This window comes from Callorhinchus milii, unplaced genomic scaffold (assembly GCF_018977255.1).
Source record: "Callorhinchus milii isolate IMCB2004 unplaced genomic scaffold, IMCB_Cmil_1.0 Scaffold2, whole genome shotgun sequence".
Lineage (NCBI taxonomy): Eukaryota > Metazoa > Chordata > Chondrichthyes > Chimaeriformes > Callorhinchidae > Callorhinchus > Callorhinchus milii.
The window spans coordinates 94650037-94676738 of record NW_024704743.1 but is presented as its reverse complement, the minus strand read 5'-3'; the positions used below and the strand labels follow the sequence as shown (position 1 = coordinate 94676738).

General features: G+C 40.6%; 1 protein-coding gene across 4 annotated transcripts in view; it reads right to left on the bottom strand.

Moving 5' to 3' along the window:
* The window catches only part of LOC103175159 (nucleolar protein 4), a 153737-nt gene that overhangs the window by 43554 nt on the left and 83481 nt on the right, over positions 1-26702 (bottom strand). For all 4 annotated transcript variants that reach the window (XM_007887970.2, XM_007887971.2, XM_007887973.2 and 1 more), the window contains one exon: positions 9959-10263. In XM_007887970.2, coding sequence (XP_007886161.1) covers positions 9959-10263 — 305 coding nt within the window. The remainder of the gene's footprint in view (positions 1-9958; positions 10264-26702) is intronic.

Sequence of the window (26702 nt, the reverse complement as noted above, 5' to 3'; positions counted from 1 at the left end):
GACCGAGGCTCCTCCTGATTGGCTCCCGTCAGTGCCTCCACACCTCAGGCGCTGACAGCATCACCATCCATGGTTGTACACTCCACCTTACTAAGCCAGTCCAGAACCTTGGCATCTTGCTCGACCCTCAACTGTACTTTCTACCCCACATCTGTGCCATGACCCACTCTGCTTCATCAGCTCGGGTCTGAAACACTGATTATCCAACGCCCTGGCATGTCCTCCCGATGTGAAAACGCTATACAAATGTAAATTTGTTGTTGTTGGAATCACATAGGCTAAGATGATACAATACAGTACTACATTTTACTGAAAATTTTGTAAAGCGTTTTGAGACGTCTCAGCAACGTGGTAAGGTGCTATATCAAATGCAACAATTAATAATAGTATTATGATACCCAGCCCTGTCTTTCCGCTTCCAGGCCTATTGTTGTTTGACTGACTGCCTGTCAGTCACATCCTGGATGACACTCAAGTTTCTTTACCTAAACATCAGCAAAATTGATGCTACCTTGTTCGTCTCTCGCTAGAGCTTTCTTGCCTCCAGCTTTGACTCATCAATCTCCCTGGCTGCTCATTCCAGCTAACTGAGCCAGTATGTCACTTTGGCATTGTTCATTATCCCTAGCTCCCCTTCATACTCTGCATATGGTGCTTGACCAAAATCTCTATCTTCCAACACTGAGACAGGGATCAGATTTTTGATGCCTTATCCAAAGTGCTGCCTTTTGGACGAGACAACTCTGAGGTCCCATTTGCTTGTTCAGGTGGATGTTAAAGATTCTATGACACTATTTGAAAATCAAAGGGAGTTTCTCCCAATGCTCTAGGCAACAATGCTCCAGAAAAGTTAGTCAATTCATAGCCATTTGTGGGCCTTTAGTGTGCACAATTTACTGCTATATTTGCCTGCAAATATAGTCATTACACTTGACAGGAATTTGCTTTGAAGCATTTTGCGACATTCACATTATAGTGTCCTTGTCACCTCAAGGTTAGTTTACCAATTCTCTTCGTACTAATTTCCCTTGCTCACTCTCCACTGCCTCTGTGAAGCAATTTGAAACATTCATCCGACATGAAAGTCACTCTATAAATGCAAGTGCCATTGATTCGCACACTGAATAAAATAAAATAAATACTTAACAATTTCAAATAAACATATGTAAATGCCAGAAACAGTTTTTTAAAAATTTGATTCTTGACAAAAAAAAGGAGCCAATTTAACAAACTCTTGAGAAACAAAGGAGCAAGGCCATTTTTAAAAAAATCACAACCTGTTTGGCTCACAAAAAGTCCAGTTGTGTGGAAAGAACAATTTCTATAAAAACCTGGCAGCCTATTCTGCACTGTATACTCCATGTGGCACATTACTTGATGTAAGCTAAATGCTATTTTACTTGATATAAGCTATTGCTATATGCAATTCGCCTATGAATACAGTCACTACAGTAGATCCTGTGAAGCATTTTAAAGCTTTTTGATGATATGATAAGGTGCTATAACAAATGCAAGGATTATTATTATTCATTTTATGAACTTATTTCTGTGCTGTTATATGTAAAACTAATACAATTATAATATTCTAAATAACTTGGCAGAAAAATGACAATGTTGGAATATTTTTAATGGATTTCTTCAATAAGACATCATACTAAGATGTGTAGAATAGGTGATCTTACAGAAGGGAATATGTGTACACCCACAGGCAGACAAAAAGTTAATTAATTAGTGTACTTCCATAAACCCATTTTTGAAAATCAATTAAAATTCCCCATTGATTTCTTAAGAGATTAAAGATTACAAGATAGGCTTCTGTCTATAGCAACAATTTGCATTTATACAAAGCCCTACACTTAGAGTAATATCTTGAAGCACTTTAAAGGGACACTGAGCAAGGCCGAAGGGGAAGTGTCCATGGGAGTACTATCCAGCAGTATTATCATTCTTTTTGGTCATAAGCTCTATTTATTATCAGTGAGTCTGCAATATGCTTTATATTGTTGCAAATTTTGATCTGTCCTGTTAGACCTGAAAAGACCTTTGTGTAGTTTTGATAGATGCATGTCACTACTGATATATAACTGCTACAAAATGTACTGGATGTAAAATAGGATGATGCAAAAAAGAGAAACAAATCCTTAATAATAATAATAATCCTTGCATTTGATATAGCGGTTTTCACGTATTCTAGACATCTCAAAGCGCTTCACAGAATATGCTGTAAAGTGAAATGACTATATTTGTGAGCGAAATGTGGCAGCCAATCGCGCGCAGCAGTGTTCCACAAACAGTCGTGGATTGAAATGATCAATTTACGATTTTTTTTGAGGGATTATTATCAGGCGTGTGGAGTAAGAAAACTTGCCCAAGGTTTCACCCTGCCGGGAATTGAATCCCGCTTGCAAAGTGAGTGCTCTAACCACTGCGCTACAGGACTCCACAAACTTTAAATTCACAATGTTGTCAGAATAAACTCCAACAAAGTAAACTATTATGTGGTGCGCTGGGCTATTACTTTGGTAATTCTGATCCAAATGCAAAATAGAGTATAAATCATTGTGCCAGAGCAAGTTTGCCCAAATACTTTATAATTCAGTGAAAACCATGTTGGGACACTGCAATGTAGAGTCAATTCACTGTCTAGGTTAACTCTACATTGCAGTACTGTCAGAAGTGGTGTGCTTTGCATGAGACATTAAACCGTGTTCATTTGTGGTGGTAGGTTAAGAGCCCATGGCAGCAACAACAAGATTACATTTGTATAGCGCCTTTCATGTCGGGAGGACGTCCCAATGGCACTTTTCAGAAAGAGAAAATTTCTCCCGGTTTCCTGACAAATAATTCTCCAGCTAAAATTGATCATTCACTTCCTGGTTTGTGGGGCAACGCTGTATGCAAATTGGCCCTACACATTAGAGTAAATCTTGTGAAGTGCTTCCCAATGAGAAAGACTTATATCAAATGTAAAACACATCTACACACAATAACAATGAGTAACTACTGTATGCTGTGCAGTGAGGTGTACAGACCAGTAAGAACCCTGATTCCTCTCCTGTTATGTCCCCATCCCCCAACCTTCCTTAGTTCCCCTCAGATGCCCAGACCAGACAGCTGTGCAAAGCACTTTGGGATATCCTCCCAACACGAAAGGTGCTATATAAATGTGAATTGTACTGTTGGATTAGCTGATCTGATGATAGGCAACAATAAAAGCCTCAGTATCACCTGGTCATCTAAGGATAGGCTGCTCAAGTCATAGATAAGTGTAGAGGAGAGCAACAAGGATTATCCCTAGAGGTAGAGGAATGAGCTATGAGCAATGAATAGACAAGCTAGGGATCTTCGATCCTGAAAAGAGATATCACAGATTATTATTATAGACATATATAAGATTCTAAATGGGACTGAGAAAGTAAATTCGGAACAATAGTTTTGGTGACTTTTGAAACAACAGAACAAGAGGGCACAAGGTTTTGGTTGCCAAGGGCAATTTCAGGAAAAACACCAGGAAGTATTTCTTTACTCAGAGAATAATTAAGCAGTAGATTGGGTTACCAGGAAGGGTAGTTGAGACCAAAAAGTTTAACTCATTTAAAAAACAACTCAACTGCTGTAATGAAGGACGGACAGTTGGGAATGAGGTTCAATGGGTCAAAAGACCTTCATCCTCTGAACTCCATGATTTTGTGACTAAAGGAGAGAAAAATCAGCCGGGGTTTTCTCTGCTGCTGATTGCTGTCCAGTGACCCCTGCTGGAAGTCAGTGAGTGTTGCCATTAATAATAATAATTATATTTGGAAAATAGCGCCTTTCACGTCAGGACATCCCCAAGTGCTTCACAGGATCATCACAGGGGAGGGAGGGAGGAGTGGAAGGCAAGGGGAAACATCACAACTAAGCCTGACCTCACTCGAAATCCACTGCTGCAAACTTGCAAGCAAGGATCATTGAGTAGCAATCAATAGTTTATTTTAAAGTTAATTGGAATGCCTTGGTTAATTTTCTTCTCCACTTTGCTCTCCGGCTTTTCCTCACACTTCGGAAACCGTAATTAGCCGTTTTGCCAATATCTCAAATTCGCAATTGGAATCCCCAATTACCGCACTGAATCTGGCTTGAGAACATCACAAGCGAGACACCACTCTTTATACTTACAAACCTTGGATTAATTCATCCCGTCAAGCATCAGACCTAGCATATTATTTTCATCTCCCTATGAGTGTAATATTAGACAAAACAATGAGGTATGTGAAATTATAGAAGGCTAAATAAAGAACACTTAATTTTTAATGCACTTAAAAAATAGTCCCCTCAGTGTTCCCTGCTGAGTATCTTAACCTAACACAACAGAAATAAGACTATTTGAATTATAAATTAATTCAAGAAATTATTTATAAGAGCACATCATGCGTTCAAAATTCCTTTTCATTTATCATTTTATCTATCTTTTTTCATAGCTCGGCTTCTGTCTTAGCCCTTTATACTTACAGCACAGACAACACAAGTTGGCAGTTCGCCTGCATTGTGACTTAACTGGCAGTGACATCAAGATCTTTCCTCTCTGGGTTCTTGGTCTATGACCCAGTTGATATACCCTACTACAATCACTACATATCCTAGGAAGCCTCAATAAAATGAGTATCTGAATAGGTGCACATCCATTTCACTAAAATCACAAAACCTTTTTGCTTCATAAGTGGAGAGCGGTAGAGATTGTACTGACAAATATAGCAAGACCAGGCTCCTTCCTTCCACGCCCTTCTTCACGTAATTTTTGTGTTGAAGACATTTTGAAGACTATCTTCTTTGGGTGGATAGGGGTTGGGGTCTGAACTGGCTCCAAGATGAGCTACTAAGCAACGGAATATCAGAATCAAGTCAACCCTCTTCATTAGTCTCATTGGTTGGTCTACTGGGACAGGAAGGTCTGCAATGTTGCAGGATACTCGGATGATAGACCAGCACCTTCATATAGTACCCCAATAGGGAACACTCTGAGATATCTCTTTTCAAGACTGAAGAGCACTTACTTATCCAGTCTTTTCTCGTATAAAAGAATTGTGCATCAGTTGCTATCTTAGAGATACAATTACATTTTGTAGATGAACACCACAGAATAGGACGAGGCCCAATGGAAAAATAAGTACAAAGTATTTTGAAACAATGAATGCTAATTACTTTAATCATATGTTTTATCACACTTTTTTCTGATGTGCATATGGTATGTGACAGGCCCTTTGATAACAATAGTTTTGCATCGTGTGACTTTAATTAAAAACAGCATATCACACCTGCAATATTTGAGAAGGTTAACTTTTCCTCCAGATATGCTTTATCGGTACACTTGGAAAAGATGCGAGACAGACTTGAAGGTTCTTCTGACTTTTGGATCATAATTGGCTTTTCCAAATTTGACTTCAAGTTTTTAATTGACTGTGCCTGTGAATGTTACTGTAAATTTATATTGGTCTTCCTTATTATACAAATGATGCCACTGAATGACATCAGGAATTGAAGAAATAACTCAAGACGTACGGCTGAAATTCACCCTAACAATCATCTGTGGAATAAGAAATACACTATAGAGCTGACCAGCCTCAGCACTGATCTGCAACAGCAGAGGTTGAGAAGAGGTCACCTGCTGAGGTGTAATGTGTAGGGACTCAATGGAAGGGGGCTGGGCCTTCATTATTGTTCATTTGTAAAGAGACTAATTTTAAAATCACACAATGATCATGCTGTTTTATATAAAGTACATTAAGCTTAATACATCTGGGACATTACCTGCATAAGTGGCACTATATAAATGCAAGTTGGTGTTGATATTATTAATGGTTCAGTATGAAAACATCACAATCGAACTTTCGGTGGGATAGAGTGGCCCCAGCTGGATGAGAGTTGGGAAGCTTATCATTCCCTCATTCCCTAGTATGTTGTGTGTTTTTATCTGGTGCATTTCCAGCTGTACCTCCCTCCCTCCCAATGTTCATTTGGGGTCACTATCTCTTGACTTTTACCTACCTACACTTGTGTTTTTTGGATAAAGGAAGTAGGAGATATACTTTAAATGGCTAGATTATTATTTTACCTACCTACACTTGTGTTTTTTGGATAAAGGAAGTAGGATATACTTTAAATGGCTAGATTATTAATTGAATGGAGAAAGCAGTGGGACCAAGGAGTACAGATGCAATTAAAGGTGGGAATGGAAATAATACAATCTCTAAAAAAAATAATATTTTATATATCAGTTATTGAATACAAGATCATTGATGCAATATGAATACAGTATATACAAGATATTGTACACAGGGCAGAGTTGCAATATTTTGCCCAGTTGCAGAGCACCATAGCTTAAAATAATAATAATCCTCGCATTTGATAAAGCGTTTTTAATAAATCATATAAAGTGCTTTGAGGTATCCCACATCAGGGGGTCAACTCAAAGTGCTTGATAGGATTTATTATAAAGTGAAATGACTGAGCATTTTGTAGGCGAATGTTACATCAAATTTGCTTACAGTAATGTCCCATAAACAGCCAGGAAGTGAATAGGGGATTTTTGGCCAGGACAAAGTTCTTCCTTTTTTTGAGCATTGCCATGAGATCTTTAACGTCCACCTGAACAGGCAGGCAGGACCTTGGTTTAACAACTCAGTCCACGGACAGCACCTCCAACAAGGCAGCACTCCCCCAGGATTGCATTGGAGTGTCAATGACTAAGAGTTCAATGTCCCGATGTGGGGCTTCAGCCCACAACCTTCTGATCAACTGAGCCAAGCTGACAGCTCTAATAGATGATCACATGATAGAAAGAACATAACAGCATTGAAAGCTTATATCTCAAGATGACAAGAGAGATGAAAAGGTATGTGGAGAGACTTGAAAAGTTGGGACTGTTTTGACTGAGGTGGATAAGGTTCAAGATCTAATAAAGGTTTTCAAAGTTATGAATGATTTGTCAAAGCCAAGTCCCTAACAGCATTTAAAAGACAAATTAATAAGAACAGTACAGGAAGAAAAGAGGTATCGGGGAAAGATCAGTGACCAGTACCTACACAATAAGCCAGATTCCTTCTCTACTGTAAACATTCTATCATTCTGCTTCTCTCCCTCCTCCCAAACTGTAGGGGTTCACAAGATCGGTCTAGATGAAGAAGGCCCTTCAGCCCATTCAATCTCATCCCTCCAGAACACCCACCTTTCCATACGCCCCTATCACTGCATCAAGCTGCTTTTTCAATGAGTCCTAGTGGCCTCTACCACCTTTGCTGGTAACCTGTGCCAGTTGTTAATAACCCTCTGCTTAAAGAACAGTCTTGTGGTATCTGTCCTGAAATTGCTCTTTACAACTCTAAACCTATGTCCTTTTGTTCTACTGGCTCATTGCTTTAATAAAATTGTATTTTCATTTTACATTGATGCAAAATATCATCACAAAATAACATCAAACACAATCGGTAACATAAAGGATTCCCTTTTCTTTGATATACCAAGAGATTTAATTGTACACTGATTGTTAATAACTCAGTGACCACAATATATTTGTTCATATATCAAAAAAGTCTTTAGCTTTCATTTATGATAGCTAAGTATAAGAAATAATCTTGTATTCTCATTTTATGCACCAAGCATAAATCATATCTAAATACATCCGTGTTATAATAATAATCCTTGAATTTGATGTAGCACCTTACCACATCTTCGAGACTTCTCAAAGTGCTTCACAGAATACACTGTAAGGTGAATTGACCGTATATTTTGTGGCAAAACGCAGCAGCCAATTGCGTACAGCAGTGTCCCATAAAAAGTCATGGATTGAGTGACTAATTTTTTTTAAGGAATTATTACCCCTGGAAATGCGATCCACCAATCAACTAACAACCGGGTTCCTACTTACTGATAGGTAAACAGAGGCATATGGAGTAAGTAAACTTGCCTAATGTTTTGCCCTGCTGGGAATCAAACCTAGTTCTCTCGCTTACAAGGCGAGTCCACTAACCACTGACCTACAGGAATCCATGTGTAAACTACGTAATCAACTTGAGACATGGCGCATAATACAATTGTTTGCAAATGGTTTTCTCTAGTTTACACTTGGTATATTGCAGACTTCTGTGATGGTGCAAAATTCCATTTAATTTCTTGTGAGCAAATTGGATCAAATTAAACTCAATGAAACAGACATTGCATTTATAGGTTTTCTGATAAAAATTCAACAATGGATAAGGTTTATTCAAGGCGCTGCAGGATAAGTAATTCAATATATTTTCTTCACAGAGGAAACCTATTCAAAGAGTGGAACTTTAGAACAAATGGCATGTTTCAATCATAGCTACTGTATATAATTGTGCTGATTTTAATGTTGGACCCAGCGGAGAGAGATAATTAGAGCACCAGGTAATAGTGGAGTGCTTTAATCAGGTGATAGCCGAGTGCTTTAATAAGCTCCAGCTTCCCTATTCCAAGCTCAAAATGGCTTGATCAGAAACTGGAGCCATTAGTTAGACAGTCTCGAATAGAAGCACTTTGAAATTTAAATTGTGTGCTAAGAATGTAAGGCTCTACTGGGGATTATGGTTCGCTGTAAACAATTGGCAAGCCTCAATATGGCAACTGTGCGCAGCTGTGGTGATCTACAGCTGGGAAAGGGGACAGAGAACTGATTAAAGCACAAGGTAAAGTCAGAGGGCTTTAATCACCTTGGAGGTCACCTATTCCACTATCAAAGCAGCACAATCATGTAACACAGGTGTTAGAATGTACTTGGTATCATACTGTGGCCACTTTAACAATTAACCAGCATTCGCAGCAAGTAGGACTGCACTGGGGATTAGTATTCACCTGCTTGCCAAATGGGTAGATTTTCACTGGATGATCAATCTCGGAGAATAACATTAAATCTGAACAAGAAATTATAAGCTTTAAACATTTAAATTCATGAAATTGCTTTTTGCACGCTGAATTCTGGGCTGTATGTACTTTATGTGGGGATCAGGATAATATTTCTATGTTATATTTCTACTGTACAGAATTTATGATAGTACTCTCACAAAATACATCTGTTTAAGGAAAAATAATGCCTCTTTCACATGGTTTTGAAGCTTAGCATGGATCTAACATGGACACAAAAAACATGTCACAGTCATTAGTTATTCCTTCTCACGTCCAAGTCACTTGAATGAATTTACACACCAAGTTATTTTTAACTCTTTCTCCAGTGACCAACGGCAGTTAATTCTGCAAAGCTAAATCTGCTGCTCGCTGAATAGTGACACAGGCAATATTGATGGGGGTAAATATTTGACGAAGAGATGTGCTGAGAAACCTAAATTGAAAAATTCAGCACAGATACCTTGTCTGTAACTCACCTCGATTCCAATACGTTTTACAAAACTCAGAGCCCATTTTATATTGGATGCATTTTGGCCAAAGAATCGTGGTCATAATAGTTACAATTTTTGAGGTCTATATAAACCTGTTTTGTTACTTTGAAATCTTCCTGAATAGTTTTCTTTTGTTGATTCAATCTGGACAGGAGGAGTAGGCTCTCCTCACTGAGTTAACTTCCCCATATTTGTTCATATTTTCATCAGATGCAGAAACAGCAGTTTGACTGCTTTTGATTATTTGATCGTACATCATATTGCACTGTACGATCAAAATTTATAACTCTCTCTGGAAAAATACCAGATTTGTCCTGTGGTGCTGTGTTGTATTTCTCACTCCCACCTCACCCCGGCACAACCTGACCTCCCATCCACCATTTATCCCTCACCAGGACTATGGAGTGTAATTCTTGTTCTCATAGGGCTTTCTTCATGGTTACACTCCTTGATTGACATGTATGGCTATTATTGCCCCCACTTTCACAGTGAAACGGTTAATTTAAGCCTTGCCCACTTTTAATTTACACTCTTGAAAAATATCATGTTGGCATTTTACAGTTTCTTACCTTGCTTCCCAATTCTCTTGAATCTCGCTCCATCTTAATCTCGGTAACTGTGTATTTGATGCGGCTCCTTCTTCCATTACTGCTATTATCGGTACCGTAGTCTGGTGTCACGTGGAGTGACAGAGGACTGTCACTCAGATTTATTGGTTGCTCATCCTGGCTAGCAGAGTGGTCTGCATTCGCTGTACCATTACCATTAATGTCTGCCATGCTCTCATACATCTCCCCACAATGACTCTCCTCTGCAACGTTAGAATTAAGCACCAAGGCCTCATTTCCATTGAAACACTCCACAGATGAATCTTCTGCAAAACACAAAAATAACACAAGAATAGGAATTCAAGACTTATTCACAACAATGACTTCACCCTAAGGTTTTTGAGGGCAGCTTATCTGACACATGGGGAAAACACATCTCCATGCTTAAGAATATCCAAACCAGTCTGAGATGGAAATATGTCTGAGACAAATACAAATTGAATTTTTTTTGCACCTGGAATGGAATGCACACCCACCTCTGAATGTGGGTTGCAGTGCTGCTGGAGTTCAGCCAACTAAAGAGTTTTCCATCAAGAGCACTGTCTAAAAACATTCTTGCTGCTTATCCAGCTAGCTCCAACATACCTATTAGGGCTTTGGCTTGCAAGGATAACAGAAGCCATGTGTGAAGAATCCCCCAAAGTCTTCCCCTCCATTATCTGCTAATGAGCCAGGTAGGCTAGTCTGTCATCAGCACTGCCTTGGAGACCTGAAGACCTGCTCAGCTCAGTAAATGGGCAACTGAGACTGCCACAAAGGGTTAAACTTGATCGCAACATTCCACAGAGATCCAGCTCAGCTCCACGAGACCCTACGTACCTTCCCCCAGCCAGGAGAATGAAACAGAGTAAGTTAAATTGTTCTTTTATGGTAAGCAATCACATTAACATGATTAGTGTCCTTCCGGAGTTATCAGAAACTATATGAAGTGACACTGATTGGGTTTGAAAACTGACCTGGAAGAACCACTTTGTCATAAATGTAGATTTGTTTGGAAGCTCTCACCTCTCAAATACCACCAGTCAGTAAAATGCTCTATTACAATGGAAGGTATTCATTTAGCTGAGTTTCCTGGCCAGATTGACTGCCTGTTGCCTGTCTCACATCACAGGCCGCCAAGACCCTCGTATAAGCATTCATAACATCCAGACTTCCTGCTTGTCGGCCTCCCCAACTTTCCCTCCATTGGCTGCAGATCATCCAGAACTCTGCAGCCCATGTCTTCTCCCGCACCACCCCAATCTTCGCCCGCCTCCACTGGCTTCCCATCACACAGAGGATACAGTCCAAGATCCTGATCCTTACCTTTGAAGCCCTCCATGGCCTTTCTCTTCCCTACCTCTGCGACCTCCTAATCTTCTACCAAACTGCTCGCTACCTTTGCCCTAGCGGGCTCCGGCCTGCTTCATATCCCCCACCTCTCCCACCCCATCAGTGGCAGACCTTCAGCCACTCTGACCCCACTCTTTGAAACTCCATCCCACAGTCCCTCCGCTTCGCCCCCTCTCTTGCCTCCTTCAAGACCCATCTCAAGACCCTCCTCTTCGACCGTGCCTTTGATCACCCTCCTTCTCCACTGCCTTCCACCCTTCCCGACCCCCAGCTCAGGTCTGAAACACTGTTTGTCCAGTGCCTTGGGACATCCTCACGACGTGAAAGGAGCCATACAAATGTAATTTTGTTGTTGTTGTTGACAGTGAGAGATCAGCACATCTTGTTCACAGACCACAAAGTGCTTGTTTGGGATCAACTCTGAGAAAGAGTTTTATAACTTCCAAAAACATCCATATAAGTCGTAAACATTAGACCACATCAAATTGGTAGCATAAACCACAGGCACTTAAGAGAGCTAAAGAGCACTATGGGGATTTTTTTGCCTGCTAGATGTAAACCTGACTTATGGTTAAGGTTGCCTAAATATCATCAGCCAGAATCCAACAACAGGTCTTCTGTAAGTTTTCATATTGAAAAAAAATCCTAGATGTAATTTTGTGGAGTCCTGTAGCTCAGTGGTTAGAGCACTCGCTTTGCAAGCGGGAGACCTGAGTTCAATTCCAGGCAGGGCGAAACCTTGGGCAAGTTTCCTTAGTCCACACACCTAATAATAATCCCTCCAAAAAACAAAAACAATAATTAAATTGGTCATTTTCAATCTATGACTGTTTGTGGGACATTGCTGTGCGCAATTGGCTGCTGCGTTCGCCTACAAATATACAGTCAACTCACTTTACAGTATATTCTGTGAAGCGCTTTGGGTCGTCCTCCTGACGTGAAAAGCGCTATATCAAATGCAAGGATTATTATTATTATTATTACTTGATTGTAAGTAAGTGGATATCTGACTATTTTACTGTTTTGTACTGTTTCGCCCACAAAATACAAAGTCAATTCACTTTACAATATATTTTGTGAAGTACTTTGTGACTTCCCAATAATGTGATAAGGCTCAATTCCAAATACAAATATTATTATTAATTATTATTATCGTACAGTCAGAAAGTGTTACCCAATTCAGGTGGCCTTCAAGGATAAGGCAGTCAGCACCAAATGGCCTCATAATAAACAGTTAATAAGACTATTTTTACGGTTGAAGGGTGGAGATAGTTGGGGATAGATGAATATTCTGTTTTGCTTCACTATCTTCTGGATTTAGGGAGTACCTATTCACTAACCACCTGGAGAGTACATGTACATCTCAGTCTGAATCTATCACTATTTTCTTTAGCTAGCGTTTTTTTTAAAAGGTGTTGATGAATGAGGATCGACAGCTTTTGTTGGGAGCCTATTCCGAATAACCATTACTTTTGGGAAAAAACAGTCTACTGTAGACTCAATGGGTCGAATGGCTTCCTTCTATACTGTAGATTTCTATGCTTCTATCTTCGAAACACTAGTTCTGCTTACATTTTTTGCAAGTTATAAAAAATTGGTCATTTTCAATCCACACTGTTTGTGGGACACTGCTGTATGCAACTGGCTGCCGCGTTTCGCCCACAAATATACGGTCAATTCACTTTACAGTGTGTTCTGTGAAGCGCTGGATGTTGACCTGGGTGGCTGGAGTGAAATGTGCTGAATCTGGTGAACATTTTGTAGCACATGACAGAGAAATGATGTGTCAATCTATATAGGCAGTGAATGGGGACGTACAGAACCAGAAACGATCATTGAGATCCATCTTGTTCCAACGTAAAAAAATCCTATGTTACTCTGTCTCTCAAAATCCTAAATTGATTTATTTGCTAAATAACTGTCAAAAGCCCTTGAATTTAGTGACACAAACTATCTCCTCCCTGGGTATCTTATTCCACATAGAGAAGACTTATTGTAACACAGCAGATGGGCTCCATAAAATCCACTATAAAACAACACTATAGTCGTTTTCACTGCACACACAGCCAACCAACTCTTTCCCTGTACAAGGGTTAGTGCCAGCTCTTTAAAAAAAACTGACCTACTTCTGAGTTACATGGGTGTCACTTCTTGCATGATCTCCATAACCTACAAGTCCAATGCAAAGTTTATTAAATCATCTAATTTAGTCAGCTGGCTGCGTACACGTGCAGTAAATACAATCCATGATGCAAACACGTTAGAACTGAATCTGCACAATGAAGAAGCACATTACATTAGGATTGCACTGTATTTGCCACTTGGTGTGAAGTACTCATGTTATTCTGTTGGATTCCGTTTTGCACAGCACTTGTCAATTACAGGAAAATCCTATGAAGCACTTTGAGACATCCCCCATGTGAAAGGAGCTACCGCAAATGTAAGGATTATTATTATTCTACTGTAACAAACACGACAAAGTGGAATTTCCACTGGTCTATCAGGCTTGTTATGATACTATCTTCATCTATTAAAAAATGCAAGTCAAGGACCTCTAATCTACATCACTTTCAAGCCTGCACAACATTTGATTTTCATAGTTACCTACAGAAGTCATAGCCATGTTAAAACACCTTGGATTATAATATCATTGATATCAATATTAAGTCACAGATACTGCACAGTATCCTTTGACAAAATAATCCTAAAACTAATAGATGCTAGAAGTGAGGCTTTGGCAACACTGAAGAGAGGTTCTACATTCAGTGTCAAATGAGATTTTAACTCAATGAGATAATAGGATGTGGCATGATATTATTTCTCCAATTTAAGTTTTACTGCTTTCAGCAAAACGTATCCATCAAGTGTTTCAGGTCTGAAGTTTATTAAGTGTTATGCCGCGAACACAATCTCTTTATTAATCTATTTTTTACAGAACTAAATGCTCAAATCTCTATTATTGAACTCCTGGCATGAGCTATGGATAAATCAGGGTGAAAAGTAAGCACTTTGCAATGTAATGGATACTTGGCCACAAACATCTGGAAATTGGTAGCCCTCATCAATAACCAGACTCTCGGGGTGGGGGGGAGCTTACTCTGTATTCAGTGACCAGGACATGCACATGTGCATCTGCAAATGGTGACCAGCCAAACTTTTGCCATTCTGGCTGGATTTATTTGGCAGCAATAAAGCTTCTTGCTCTCACGTGCCAGAATTGTTATCTTCCAATTGCAGCCAATCAAGAAGCTAGACAGTGTAAAAGTTGGGTCTTAATCCGACCTTCATCTTTCGTTGGATTTCCCTCAAACTTCACCTACAAATGACTTCACATTGGCTTTAAACTCCAGTTAATACATAAATAGGAACATAAATATTTCCCGTATGGGAAAGGGCAGAAGATTCATATACATGACTGTTTTCACTCATAGAATCATACAGCACAAAAAGAGGCCATTCGGCCCATTGAGTTTGTGCCGGCTCTTTGAATAAAGCAATTAATGTCAGTCCCACTCCCCAGCCCTTTCCCCATAACCCTTGCAAACCCATCCTCCTCAAATGCCCGTCCACGGGTTTTTAAAAGTATTTATTGAATCGGCCTCGACCACCTTTTCAGTCAATGTGTTCCAGATTCGAACAACTCACTGTGTGAAAAAATATCTTCTAATCTCCCCTCTGCTTCTTTTAGAGACTATATTGAATCTGTGACCTCAAGTCACTGACACATCCACCAGTGGAAACAGTTTTTCCCTTTCTAACCTGTCAAATCCTCTCATGATTTTGAAGACCTCTTTTAGGTCTCCTCGTAACCTTCTCTGCTCCAATGAGAATAATCCCAGCCTCTCTCGCCTGTCCTCATAATCAAGGTCCCTCATTCCTGGTACCATTCTTGTAAATCTCCTCTGCAGCCTTTCCATTGCCTTAACATCCTTCCTATAGTGTGGTGCCCAGAACTGCGCGCAGTATTCTAACTGAGGCCTAACCAGTGTTTTATATAGGTTAATAATAACCTCCTGACTCTTGTACTCTATGCCCCTATTTATAAAGCCTAGTATCCCATATGCCCTTTTTACCACTTTATCTACCTGTCCTGCCAACTTCAAGGATTCATTTACCTGCACCCCCAGGTCTCTCTGTTCTTTTACCCCCTTTAAGATTGTATTACCAGCCTATATTGCCTCCCCTCATTCTTTCTACCAAAATGCATTACCTCGCATTTCTCCACATTGAAATTCATCTGCCATGTGTCTGCCCATTTTACCATTCTGTCTATGTCTTCCTGCAATTGCCTACTATCCTTCTCACTGTTTACCACACTACCTAACTTTGTGTTGTCTGCAAACTTGGAAATGGTACTTGCTATAACCAAGTCCAGATTATTTATGTATATTAAGAAGAGCAGTGGTCCTAATACCGATCCCTGGGGACGCCACTGTACACTTCCCTCCAGTCAGAAAAGCAGCTGTTCACCACAACTCTCTGCTTTCTGTCTCCCAGCCAGTTCTGGATCCATGCTGCCATTGTCTCTTTTATACCATGGGCTTCTATCTTTCTTACAAGTCTTTCATGTGGCACTTTGTCAAATGCCCTTTGAAAGTCCATATAAACTATATCAACTGCACTACCTTTATCCACCCTCTCCGTTACCTCATCGAAAAATTCTATTAGATTTGTTAGACAAGATTTGCCTTTAACAAATCCATGTTGGCTGTCCCTAATTAACCCATATTCTGTTAAGTGAAGATTTATTCTGTCCTGGATTATAGTCTCCAGGAATTTCCCCACTACTGATGTTAGGCTGACTGGCCTGTAGTTCCCAGGTTTGTCCTTCTGTCCCTTTTTGTACAGGGGAGTCACATTGGTCACTCTCCAGTCCTCTGGCACCACTCCTGTGTCCAACAAAGATTGAAAAATTGTAGCCAAAGCCTCCGCTATTTATACCCTTGCCTCCCATAGTAACCTTGGCTGCATCCCGTCCGGACCGGGCAACTTATCTACCTTCAGCGCAGTCAACCTTTTCAGTGCTTCCTCTCTGTTTATACTTACCCTATCCATTTCCTCTACCCTCTCCTCTGATACTGTGGCATTTGGTGCATCCACTTCTTTTGTGAAGACATATGCAAAGTACTCATTCAGCACATCAGCCATGCCCTCTGCCTCCACAATAAGATTTCCTCCTTGGTCCTTAATTGGCCCCACCTTACCTTTGACTAGCCTTTTTTTCTTGATATGTTTGTAAAATATTTTAGAATTGCCTTTAATGTTACCTGCTAACCTTTTTTCGTATAATCTTAGCCCCTCTTACTTCCTTTTTCAAACCTCTTCTGCACTTCCTATATTCTATTTGGTTATCTTCTGTATCTTGGGTTTGACATTTATCATACACCTCCTTTTTCTGCTTCATTCTAGATACAATTACCTTCGTTATCCAGGGAGGTTTGAAAGCCCTACTTTTCCCTTTTGTGGGAATGTATTTATTCTGTCCCTGAGCTATCTCATCCTTGGAAGACTTCCCACTGCTCTTTAGTTGTTTTACCTGCCAATCTTTCTTTCCAGTCCACCTTGGCTAGGTCCCTTTTTAACTCACTGAAATTTGCCCTCTTCCAGTTGAATATCTTCACCTTAGATGGTTCCTTGTCTCTTTCAATATGCACTCTGAATCTAATGATTCTCATCGGTACTGAGATCAGAAGTAATCACACAATCTTTCATGCATACCAATGCATCAAATTACCAAAGGAGACTGATTTTGTCACTTCCAGCTGAACTCTCCTCTTACCAAGCTGAGGAGAAGGTAAGATTGTACAGGTGAAAACAGGGTGTCACATCAAATTAATAAGACAACATTTTGTGAATGTATCAGTGCTACTCAAGATGACTGTCCTGCAAATTTCTGAGACAGGTCTAGCCTTTCCATCTGCCAGTGAGATAGTTACAGCTTGGGCATTGAGTATTAATGAAACGGGACAGTTTATAGCCTAAAAGAAAATAGTAACAGGAAATCAAGATGGGGTTGTTTATTGAGTTATGTTGAAGGGAAACAAAAATCTGTTCTGAAGGGCAACATTGCTTTATTCCATCAACATAACATATATAGAATGCCTTGCAATTATGCAATGAAGACTACACAAAGTTTAGAATTTATTTTTACAACCAACAACACAAATGTTGGGAAAATGCAGAAGGACGTCAACCAGTGCCTCTCTCCATCATAAATAGCTGCCCTGAGCTAAGCAAAATTGCAAATGTGTTACTAAAATGTGTTACTCAGGTTGTAGGGTAAGTTCCAGATGGCAAGTGCCTTTGAAAAATGGAAGGGATATGGAAAGATAAGGGGTTGAAACATTAACACAATCTCCTATGAGAGAAAATGCACCTTCTAGATCCAACCCTATACATTAACAATTTTCTATCCAAAGGAAGTTCACCCAGTCATGGCCTTTTTCTTGTGCAGCCGTTTCCTCTACACCCAACTCAAAAGAAGTTCATAACCTATTATGTCTCGTAATTTCTCACCATCTCAATAGTTTAGTGCTGTATTTTTGCAAACAAAAGATACCTCCTTGTCAACAGTAACCATCCTAATAATAATCCTTGCATTTGATATAAAGTATAATTTATTTTTGTACTATAATCTAATGAGTCAACCACAAAGCAAATATCTACGTCCCCATAGGTCTGAAGTAATATTATGATTTCCTTCTAAATCCTGTTACTTTGGGGGCACTTAGGAACATAAGAAAAGGAGTAGGCTATTCAATATGTCAAACTATTCTACGATTAGATTTATTAGATCAGGGTCACATTTCCCATCTCCATCATCCCTTAATATCTCTACTTCTATTAGAAATTAGCCAGTATTCTCTTTCCCTGATCATAATGTCAACAAAAGAATGATGACTTATTTTAACCTCTGTACTTAAAATGTAGAGAGTATGTCCAATGAATTCATGAGGAAACCAATTACCATGTTTACGAGTCTCCAAACTAGACTCAGAGTTCCACATATCTATGCCACCTACACAAGGAAATATCCATGTTTAAAAATGGAATGTACACTCCAGGCCCCAATGTGTGTGTCAGCCTGGCTCAGTTGATAGCACTCTCTCCTTTGAGTCAGAAGGTTGTGGATTCAAGCCGCATGTTGGGGCTTAAACTCACATGGCCTAGGTTAAGAATCCAGTGCAGTGTTGGGAGTGTTTTCATTGTCAGATGTGTGGTCCTTCAGATGAGACGGTAAAAAACAAGGTCCTGTCTGTCTGTTCAGGTGAATGTTAAAGATCCCATGATATTAAAGTTGTTTGATTCCCATGTAATTGAATGGAATCAGACTAAACAAGACTTGTTAAGACTAAACAAACCCATTTCTACAGTAGAGCAAATTTGAGAGTTAATCCTCTGTTGCTTGGTTCGTAATGTTCTTTGCAGATCAATGAAAACCAGGTGCATCCAGAATTAATCTCTGCCTCGTTCACACTGCAAATTAAACATTGTTTATGCATGGTCTTGCACATTGCAGTCATCCAAATTGGTCTTGGTAGTGATTGCCTCTGTAGTTTTACATGATCCACTAGTCATCAATTTCACTACACCAAATCATAAGATTGAAATATGTTGTGCATTTCTTTAAACTTCCAGGATTAGGGCAAAATAATAAAAAAAAACTCAACTTCAAAATAGTAACATGACCGACCAGGTCATCCTCCCGACGTGAAAGGCGCTATATAAGTGTCATTTTGTTGTTTTATTTAACCATGTAACATTGATTTTTATGACTCAGGTGCTTTAGACTTATAATTAGTTGAGAAGTATCAGATTATGAGTTGTTTTGAGTCTGTTATGCACTATAGCTGTTGCTATATCTGATAAGCAAGGCCTGTTCCCTTAGTATAGATTAGTTTTGCTGATATGTAATTCATGTAGTGTAATTTTCCTTACATCCCTGTTCCACGTTGTAAATTCATATGCAAGCCAATCTCAACAATCATCACTGACATAAGAAAAATTCTGTGACAAATGCAGCACACGTTTATAAAATCACACAATACTGGTCATGAGTTGACTATATGAAATCACTAAAAAAACGTGAAGCAGATTCATTATTATTGCTGGAATTTAACTGTTGAATTTTTGACACGCTTTCACCGCAAGTGAATTCAGTTAAAAAAAAATGTATTTTAATGCTAAACATGGCTCATCCTCTGGGAAGTGCTCTGGGTAATTTTAAGCCCTCCGAGACTCTGCCCGGTGTGAAGGGCAAATTGTTGTTCATCTCCCTCAACATCTCAGTACCCCTTCCTCCTTCCCAACCCTCCACTATTACATACCATCCATGGAAAAAAATTTCCTCCCCTCTCCCTCTCCACTGCTATGGAATTATCTGCACTCCCTCACCTCTGGCCCTCACTGACCGATCTCCCCTCCTCACTTTCCTTTCTTCATAACTCCCTCTCCTACATTCTGGACTCCCTTGCCCCCCTCACCTCCCGAACTGCCTCAAACTTCTGTAAATCCCCCTGGTACACCAGCCATCTCCGTTCCCTCAAGGCACAAATGCGAGCTGCTGAACGCACCTGGACCAAATCCAAACTAATGGACCATTGGCAGATTTGGCTTCACCACACCAAGATCTACTGCTGCGTTCTTGCCTCCGCCAAATCCTCCTTCTACTCCAAGGTTATCTTGGAGGCAAACCCCCAGCTTCTCTTTTCCACCACTAACCGTCTCCTCCGTCCACCTTCCCATACCTCGCCCATCCCCCCCCTATACTCCTTCGATCCTATTTCTCCCTCCTCCCTCACCACGACTGTCCGCAAAGTCAAACCACCACCTGATCCCTCGATCCCATCCCGACCTCTCTCCTCGTCTCCCAGCTCCACCTTCTGGCCACCCTCCTATCCAATGTCATCAACTTCTCCCTGTCCACCGGTTCAGTTCCCACCCCCCTAAAAACAGCCGTCATCACCCCCATCCTGAAAAAAACCTTCCCTGGATCCATCCTTCCTCTCCAGCTACCGCCCCATATCTAACCTCCCATTCCTCTCCAAGGTCCTGGAACGAGTCGTCATGTCGTCATGCCCACAGCACGGAAACAGCCCTGGTCAAAGTCACTAATGACATCCTGAACTTCTGTGATTAGGGCTCCCTCTGCCTCCTTGTCCTCCTCGACCTCTCTGCCACCTTCGACACTGTTGACCACTACATTCTCATACACCGCATCTCCGCTTTACTCAATCTTCATGGATCTGCCCTTGCCTGGATCGAATCCTATCTCTCCCATTGTCTCCACTTCATTGCGTCTAACATTTTCTCCTCCAGCCCCCGCACAGTCACGCCTGGCGCCCCCCAGGGCTCTGTCCTTGGCCCTGTCCTCTTTAATATCTACATGCTCCCCCTTGGTGACATCATCCGCAGACATGGGTTCAACTTCCACACGTATGCAGATGACACCCAACTCTATGTTTCTGCCTCCACCCTCAACTCCAGGACCACTGCTGTCCTGACAGACTGCCTGTCGGACATCAAATCCTGGATGAGGGCAAATTTCCTACAGTTGAATGTGAACAAGACTGAGCCTCTCCTGATTGACTCACGCCAGCGCCTCAGCACCTCAAGCTCTGGCAGCATCAACCTCCATGGTTGCACACTTCAACTCACCAGCCAGTCAGGAACCTAGGTGTCTTGTTTGACCCTCAACTGTCTTTTCTCCCCCACATTCAAGCCATGACCCGTTCTGCTTTCCCTCACCTCCGTAACATCACCCGACTCCGCCACTACCTCACCCCTCAGGCCGCTGAAACTCTTGTTCATGCCTTCATCATCTCCAGGCTCGACTATGCAAACACCCTGCTTGTCGGCCTTCCCAACTCCTCCCTCCACAGGCTGCAGATAATCCTGAACTCTGCAGCCCGTGTCCTCTCCCGCACCAAACTCTGTGACCCCATCTCCCCCATTCTCATCCAACTCCACTGGCTCCCTATCCTTCAGAGGATCCAGTTCACGTCTTTGAGACGCCTCAAAGCGCTTGACAGAATATACTGTAAAGTGAATTGGGTCTATATTTTGCTACATAACCAATGTGAAAGTGAGCTTACCAGCTTTACCAACATGAGAATAATTTCAGAGTACACAAATCTAAATTCCTTTAAGTTAGAGCAGCTGCATTTTTGGGGGAAAATCTAAATATACTCAATGGCTCTTATATAACTGGGATTTGGATGGCATCTAGAGTGCATCTGTCAAGACATTCCCTGCATTATCCACAGTGGTATGGAATAAGAGGTTTGTAATTGCACTCAGAGGACAGCAATGTGAAGGCTCCAAATTAAAATTATAGATAACTATGTTAGACTCACAGTGTGAAAAGGTGTAATTTTTTTATTCAACTCGCACATTCTGCCATTTTCCCATCAAAATGTCCAACGCTTACATTCAGAATATTCCGTTAAAAGCTTGGCCTTAGGATGCCAAAACACTTGCAGTATTAAACAAGATTCTTCCTGGTTCTACTGAGTGTTCAATAATAAGCAGGTAGTTTTTCCCTTCCCCCCTCCCTTCATTCCCACCTTCAGCTCAGGAGCCCAGCAGGATTGTTAAGGATCTTGGGACGTTCTCCCAACATAAAAGGTGAATATAAATGTAAATTTGTATTGTTAAGACCTTAAAAGTCTATAAACTAATTGAAAATAATTGTTTTCTTATTATTAGTAGTAGTCTCAAGTTAAAATACACTAAATATTCTGGAGAATTCTACTGTCACACATTCCACGGCTCCATTCCCCACACACCACAACATATTGTAAGATACTCTGACAACTGAATGGCAGTGTGGAAGGCAGCTACAGTGGACCCTTGGGACTGTATAAAATATACAGTCAATTCACTTTACAATATATTCTGTGAAGCGCTTTAGACGTCTTGAAAACGTGATAAGGCACTGTATCAAATGCAAGAATAATATAAATTAGTTTATAGTATTATTATTGTTACCAGAGAGGGTGGGTAGAGCCTGTGCCACATTAACGGCTCCAGGGCTTGTGCTCCCTCTCTCTCTCTCTGGAGCTGCAGAATTGAGGCCCTGGCTGTCTGCAAACCCAAGTGACTGCACTTCTCTGGGACTGTAGTGATAGGGTGTCACTGATGGGGCTGAAGGCTTCCCCTCACCCCGTGATAATAAACTTGCACTTCTTGAACTGTGAACATATCCATATCTGCCTGGTTCAGGTGGTTGATGGTTGCAATTCCAAACAGACAGAATACAAACAAAAAATGAGTTTCCAACTTACAATAAAAGTCCAGTGACAATTATCACATCATAGGTTACATTTTTCACCCTATCCTGAATATAGGAAACACTGATGTGCTTAACTGAAAGCATAACAGGCAGCACAAGCTAACAGGCATAAACCAGACTAATCTCACTCTTTGGCTTTACATAAACTAGAATGAATCGATGAACGGCAGCCCCAAGACTCTTATTAGAGCCCTTACCAATATGTTAATAAACCAATTAAAGTCAGTCAGTTTGTAAAAACAATTAAAGTGGATCAGAGAACCATTTTGCTGTGCCACAGTGGTCCACAACTCCAAAATGATCAAAAATAACCTGGAGGAGAGAAGGGCACAAAGCAATCTATAGTGTTGTTTGGAAAGACTGATCTATTGATACTTCTTCACAGAGGGATACGGTGGTCAAAAAAATTATAACCAAGGAAGATAGAAAATGCAAAAGTAGGAACCTCCACAATCACCTGTAGTGTTAATTCCATTCAAATATCTAGTTCAGACACTGCAAGCAAGACTTAAATAAGTAGAGCTAAAAGTTAACTTAAGGATCAGCATCATAAGTGTCTCCTATGATAAAATACAACGTTCTTCATTCAATTGCAGAATTAGATCTTTCTCCATGAAGAAAAACAAACAAGTGGTACGTGACTTCATGGTTCGTTCCACCGTTGTGATTATCTAAACGCCTGTAGGAATAAATATGACTCAAAAAACAGGTAACTAGGGAAATAAGTGGTGTATTTTATGATATGGAGGTCATTTAAATTAGCTTACTGTAAATGTGTCACTTGACGTTTAAATCAAGGATCAATGCCAAATGCAGATGTCTGACAGGAATTTATGGTAAATCAAGAGCGCTTTTGTTAGCCAGGGTTTGCCTTCCAGGTATTGTAGTTACCATTTTATGACACTCCGCAGCAGTATTTTGCTTAACCATTTTAATAATAGGAAGCTTTTTCCCCTGCTTTAAGCAATGATAATTGTTTCAAAATTATTTAAAGATATTGCTATTCCACTCACAACCTCCAGCTGTCATTCTGCAGCTGAAGTGGGACAGGCTTCAAAAGGACTCTGGGAACCTCATCCCATATTCCACTCCAGAGGAGCTGACACTTATTGTGAATTCCATTCTTCATCTTAAATACCACTGTCTGCAGCAGGCCAATTCTACTGCAGCAGTGACAGCATCCCTCAGGCTAGGTCCAACCTTTCTGTAGCTGGGCACCCAGGGATTAGCCTGACTTTCCCCCCCAAATTCTCTCTGTAGCACAGCAAGAGCTAATCTTTCCATATGAAGCAGGACTGCTGTTGCTATAGTAACCGAGTACTTTCTACCAGTGGGACCACTGAGATGAACCGCACACACGACAGTGAAGCATGTACTCTGCTTCCCTTCAGGGCCTTGGGTCCCTTCCTCCAAAATTATTTTCCAACAGGTTCATTGACTGGCAAGTGCCCCGATTACACTCCTCATTTTTCGACTTGGGAGGAAAAACGGTCAAGAATAAGAATGTGAGATCAAGGTAAAATGCCTGGCCTGTTGCTGTCTCGACCTGGCTTCTGATAGTCACACTATAGGTTTAGAACCAGCACGAATAGCTCCAGCAAATATTAAACATTCCTTCCGGTTGTCTCTTTTTTTCACCAGGTTTTTTTTAAAAAAATGTTACCATGAAAATACCAAAGCAAAGATGTTGATCTTTAGTGTTCTCACCCGTTTGCTTTCCTCGGCCTCGGTATTTGATGTTGTTGTGCCATGCATGAAAATGTTTAGTGACAGTTTAAGGCTCCTCTAATTCCCTGACCGGTCTTCTCAACCAGCAATTCCTGCGGTATTTAGAGCGTCTGATACAGAGGCATCAGATATATGGCAGAGAAAAAAGATCCCGGAAGAACAGCTACTTGACAACTGCTCAGAAATAAAAGGAATTCTTTCCCACAAATTTCCTCTTTCTATTTTCTACCCTGCGCCTCACCCTCACCTAAAGAACCATTTCTCTTTCCAGCAGCGTATAGTGCCTCTGGCACCTCGACTGAGTGACCATGCCTCATAAGTCTTACAGCGCCCTTCAGGCAGGATCCAGGAATGCTGTCAACAGGCTGTTGAACTGAGGGGGTGAGGGGGGTGGGGAGGCGGGGAACAGACTGGTAGAATCATAGTTGAAAAAAATCCTGTCCTCACCCCAGCATCCACAATTCACACAAGTCCACTTTCAAATGGGGTCTCGGATACTGAGGAGGGGTAGGAACCTCAACACATTCCTGTTTTCTTTCCTCTCACTAACCTAGAGGTGTTGAGGCCAATTGTAGAGGCCTCAATTCCAGGCCTGGATGAGATCAAGTAACTGAACAAAGAGAGAGAATACAAACTGCTGATGTCCCAGGGCTGCATGCACTACAATAGTCTTTTACCCGATGAGCCTCAGATTTTACTGGTTTGCCAAGCACAAGTATAACATATTTTTGGGTTTGACGGTGTTTGACACATGATCCATCATTATGCTTAACAGTATGTAAATCAGATTCAGAAGTCCGAATATGTACGTAACCTACAACTAGAAATGTTTGTGTTTGGAATGGAATACACTCACTCTCCCAGCTCGGGTGCATAACTGGCAGCATCAAGCGCTTTGATACATCTGTCCAACATAAAAAAGAAGCAGTGTAAATGTTATATTATGATTCTGGAAGGGAAACACAAAAATAATTGCTTATGCGCCTGGCGGACGTTTTTCAAATCCAGCATCTGGTCCTCAGCAGCCAAAAGGTTGGACCAGCCTGACCTAGACAGACTGGCTGGTCTGTCATCAGCAGTGCCCCAAAGTACTGCAAATCCACCTGGCTCAGGAACCAGACTACCGAGACGAGACGGTCACAGAGGGTTGCCTCAATTACGACATTCCGTTGCTAAGCAATCACTTTGGAGCCAGCTTAGCTTCAAGGAGACCCTACAAACATAGCAGAAGCAGGACACTTCATACACAGCAGAGGGCGAGGAGAGAAGGTCCCAAGGCGAGGTCTTCTGAGATATTATTGCATGTGCAAATAATATTATTAATAATAGGAAATGCCATTATTAAGTCTGCATTTAAAAAAAATTCAAAATTCTGCACATTTTTTACAATTGAAGGCTAGTGTCTTAAGGCTCAGATCATGAGAAATTTCAGATCTTCTTAGGTCTGTCTATGGATCACATCTGTGAGTGACTTTATTATGCATGAGATAAGATTATCTTTAATGAAATGTGTTTATATTTCAACATCAGTGTCCTAGCACATTAAGAAATTTGATTTTCTCTTTAGACCTCAGCTGTTGGGGAACAACAGAATGTGCAAAAGGGATTTTAAAAAAAAGTCAGATATGTTGGAATTTCATTCATTCTGTTCTTTTCTGAAAATAATAGTTTCTAGCAAAATTATTTTCTTAAGTCATATTCAATGATTACACTTATACTAATCACAATTATGACAGCTTACTATTATTGTTGGTCATTCACCTCATGACTTCTGGGTACAAATTAGCTGCCGCATTTGCCTAATAATTATGCAGTCACTACTTTATCCTGCAAAGTACTTAGACATCCTCCTGATTGAAAGCTGCAAGACCAAATGCAAGGATTATTAATAATAATTAATAATTAATAATTATTATTAATAGTCCAGTTGCTGATCCAGAAGGTCCGCAGTACTCTAAGTCACCACTGAAGACAGCCCAGCCAGCTTGATTTGATAGTGGAACTTGCAGAGAAGGGATTCTTCATTCTTAGCTACTGTTAATCCTGTAAGTTAAAGCTCTAACAAGTAAGATAGTCCTAGCTGCAGAAGCAGCGGGAAAGCTTGCCAAATCACACTTTCAATGGCAAGCTGTGCGGCTTTAACTGGTTAGATTCCAGCAGTATCACAACCAACATTTGGGGATCCCCAAGCCTTGGCTCTGGCCAGCTTGTACCTTATACTCTCCAGAATTAGATAAACAGGATAATAATAATAATAACCCTGCATTTGATATAGCACTTTTCATGTCTTCTAGACATGTCAAAGCGCTTCACAGAATAGACTGTAAAGTGAATTGACTATATTTGTGGGCG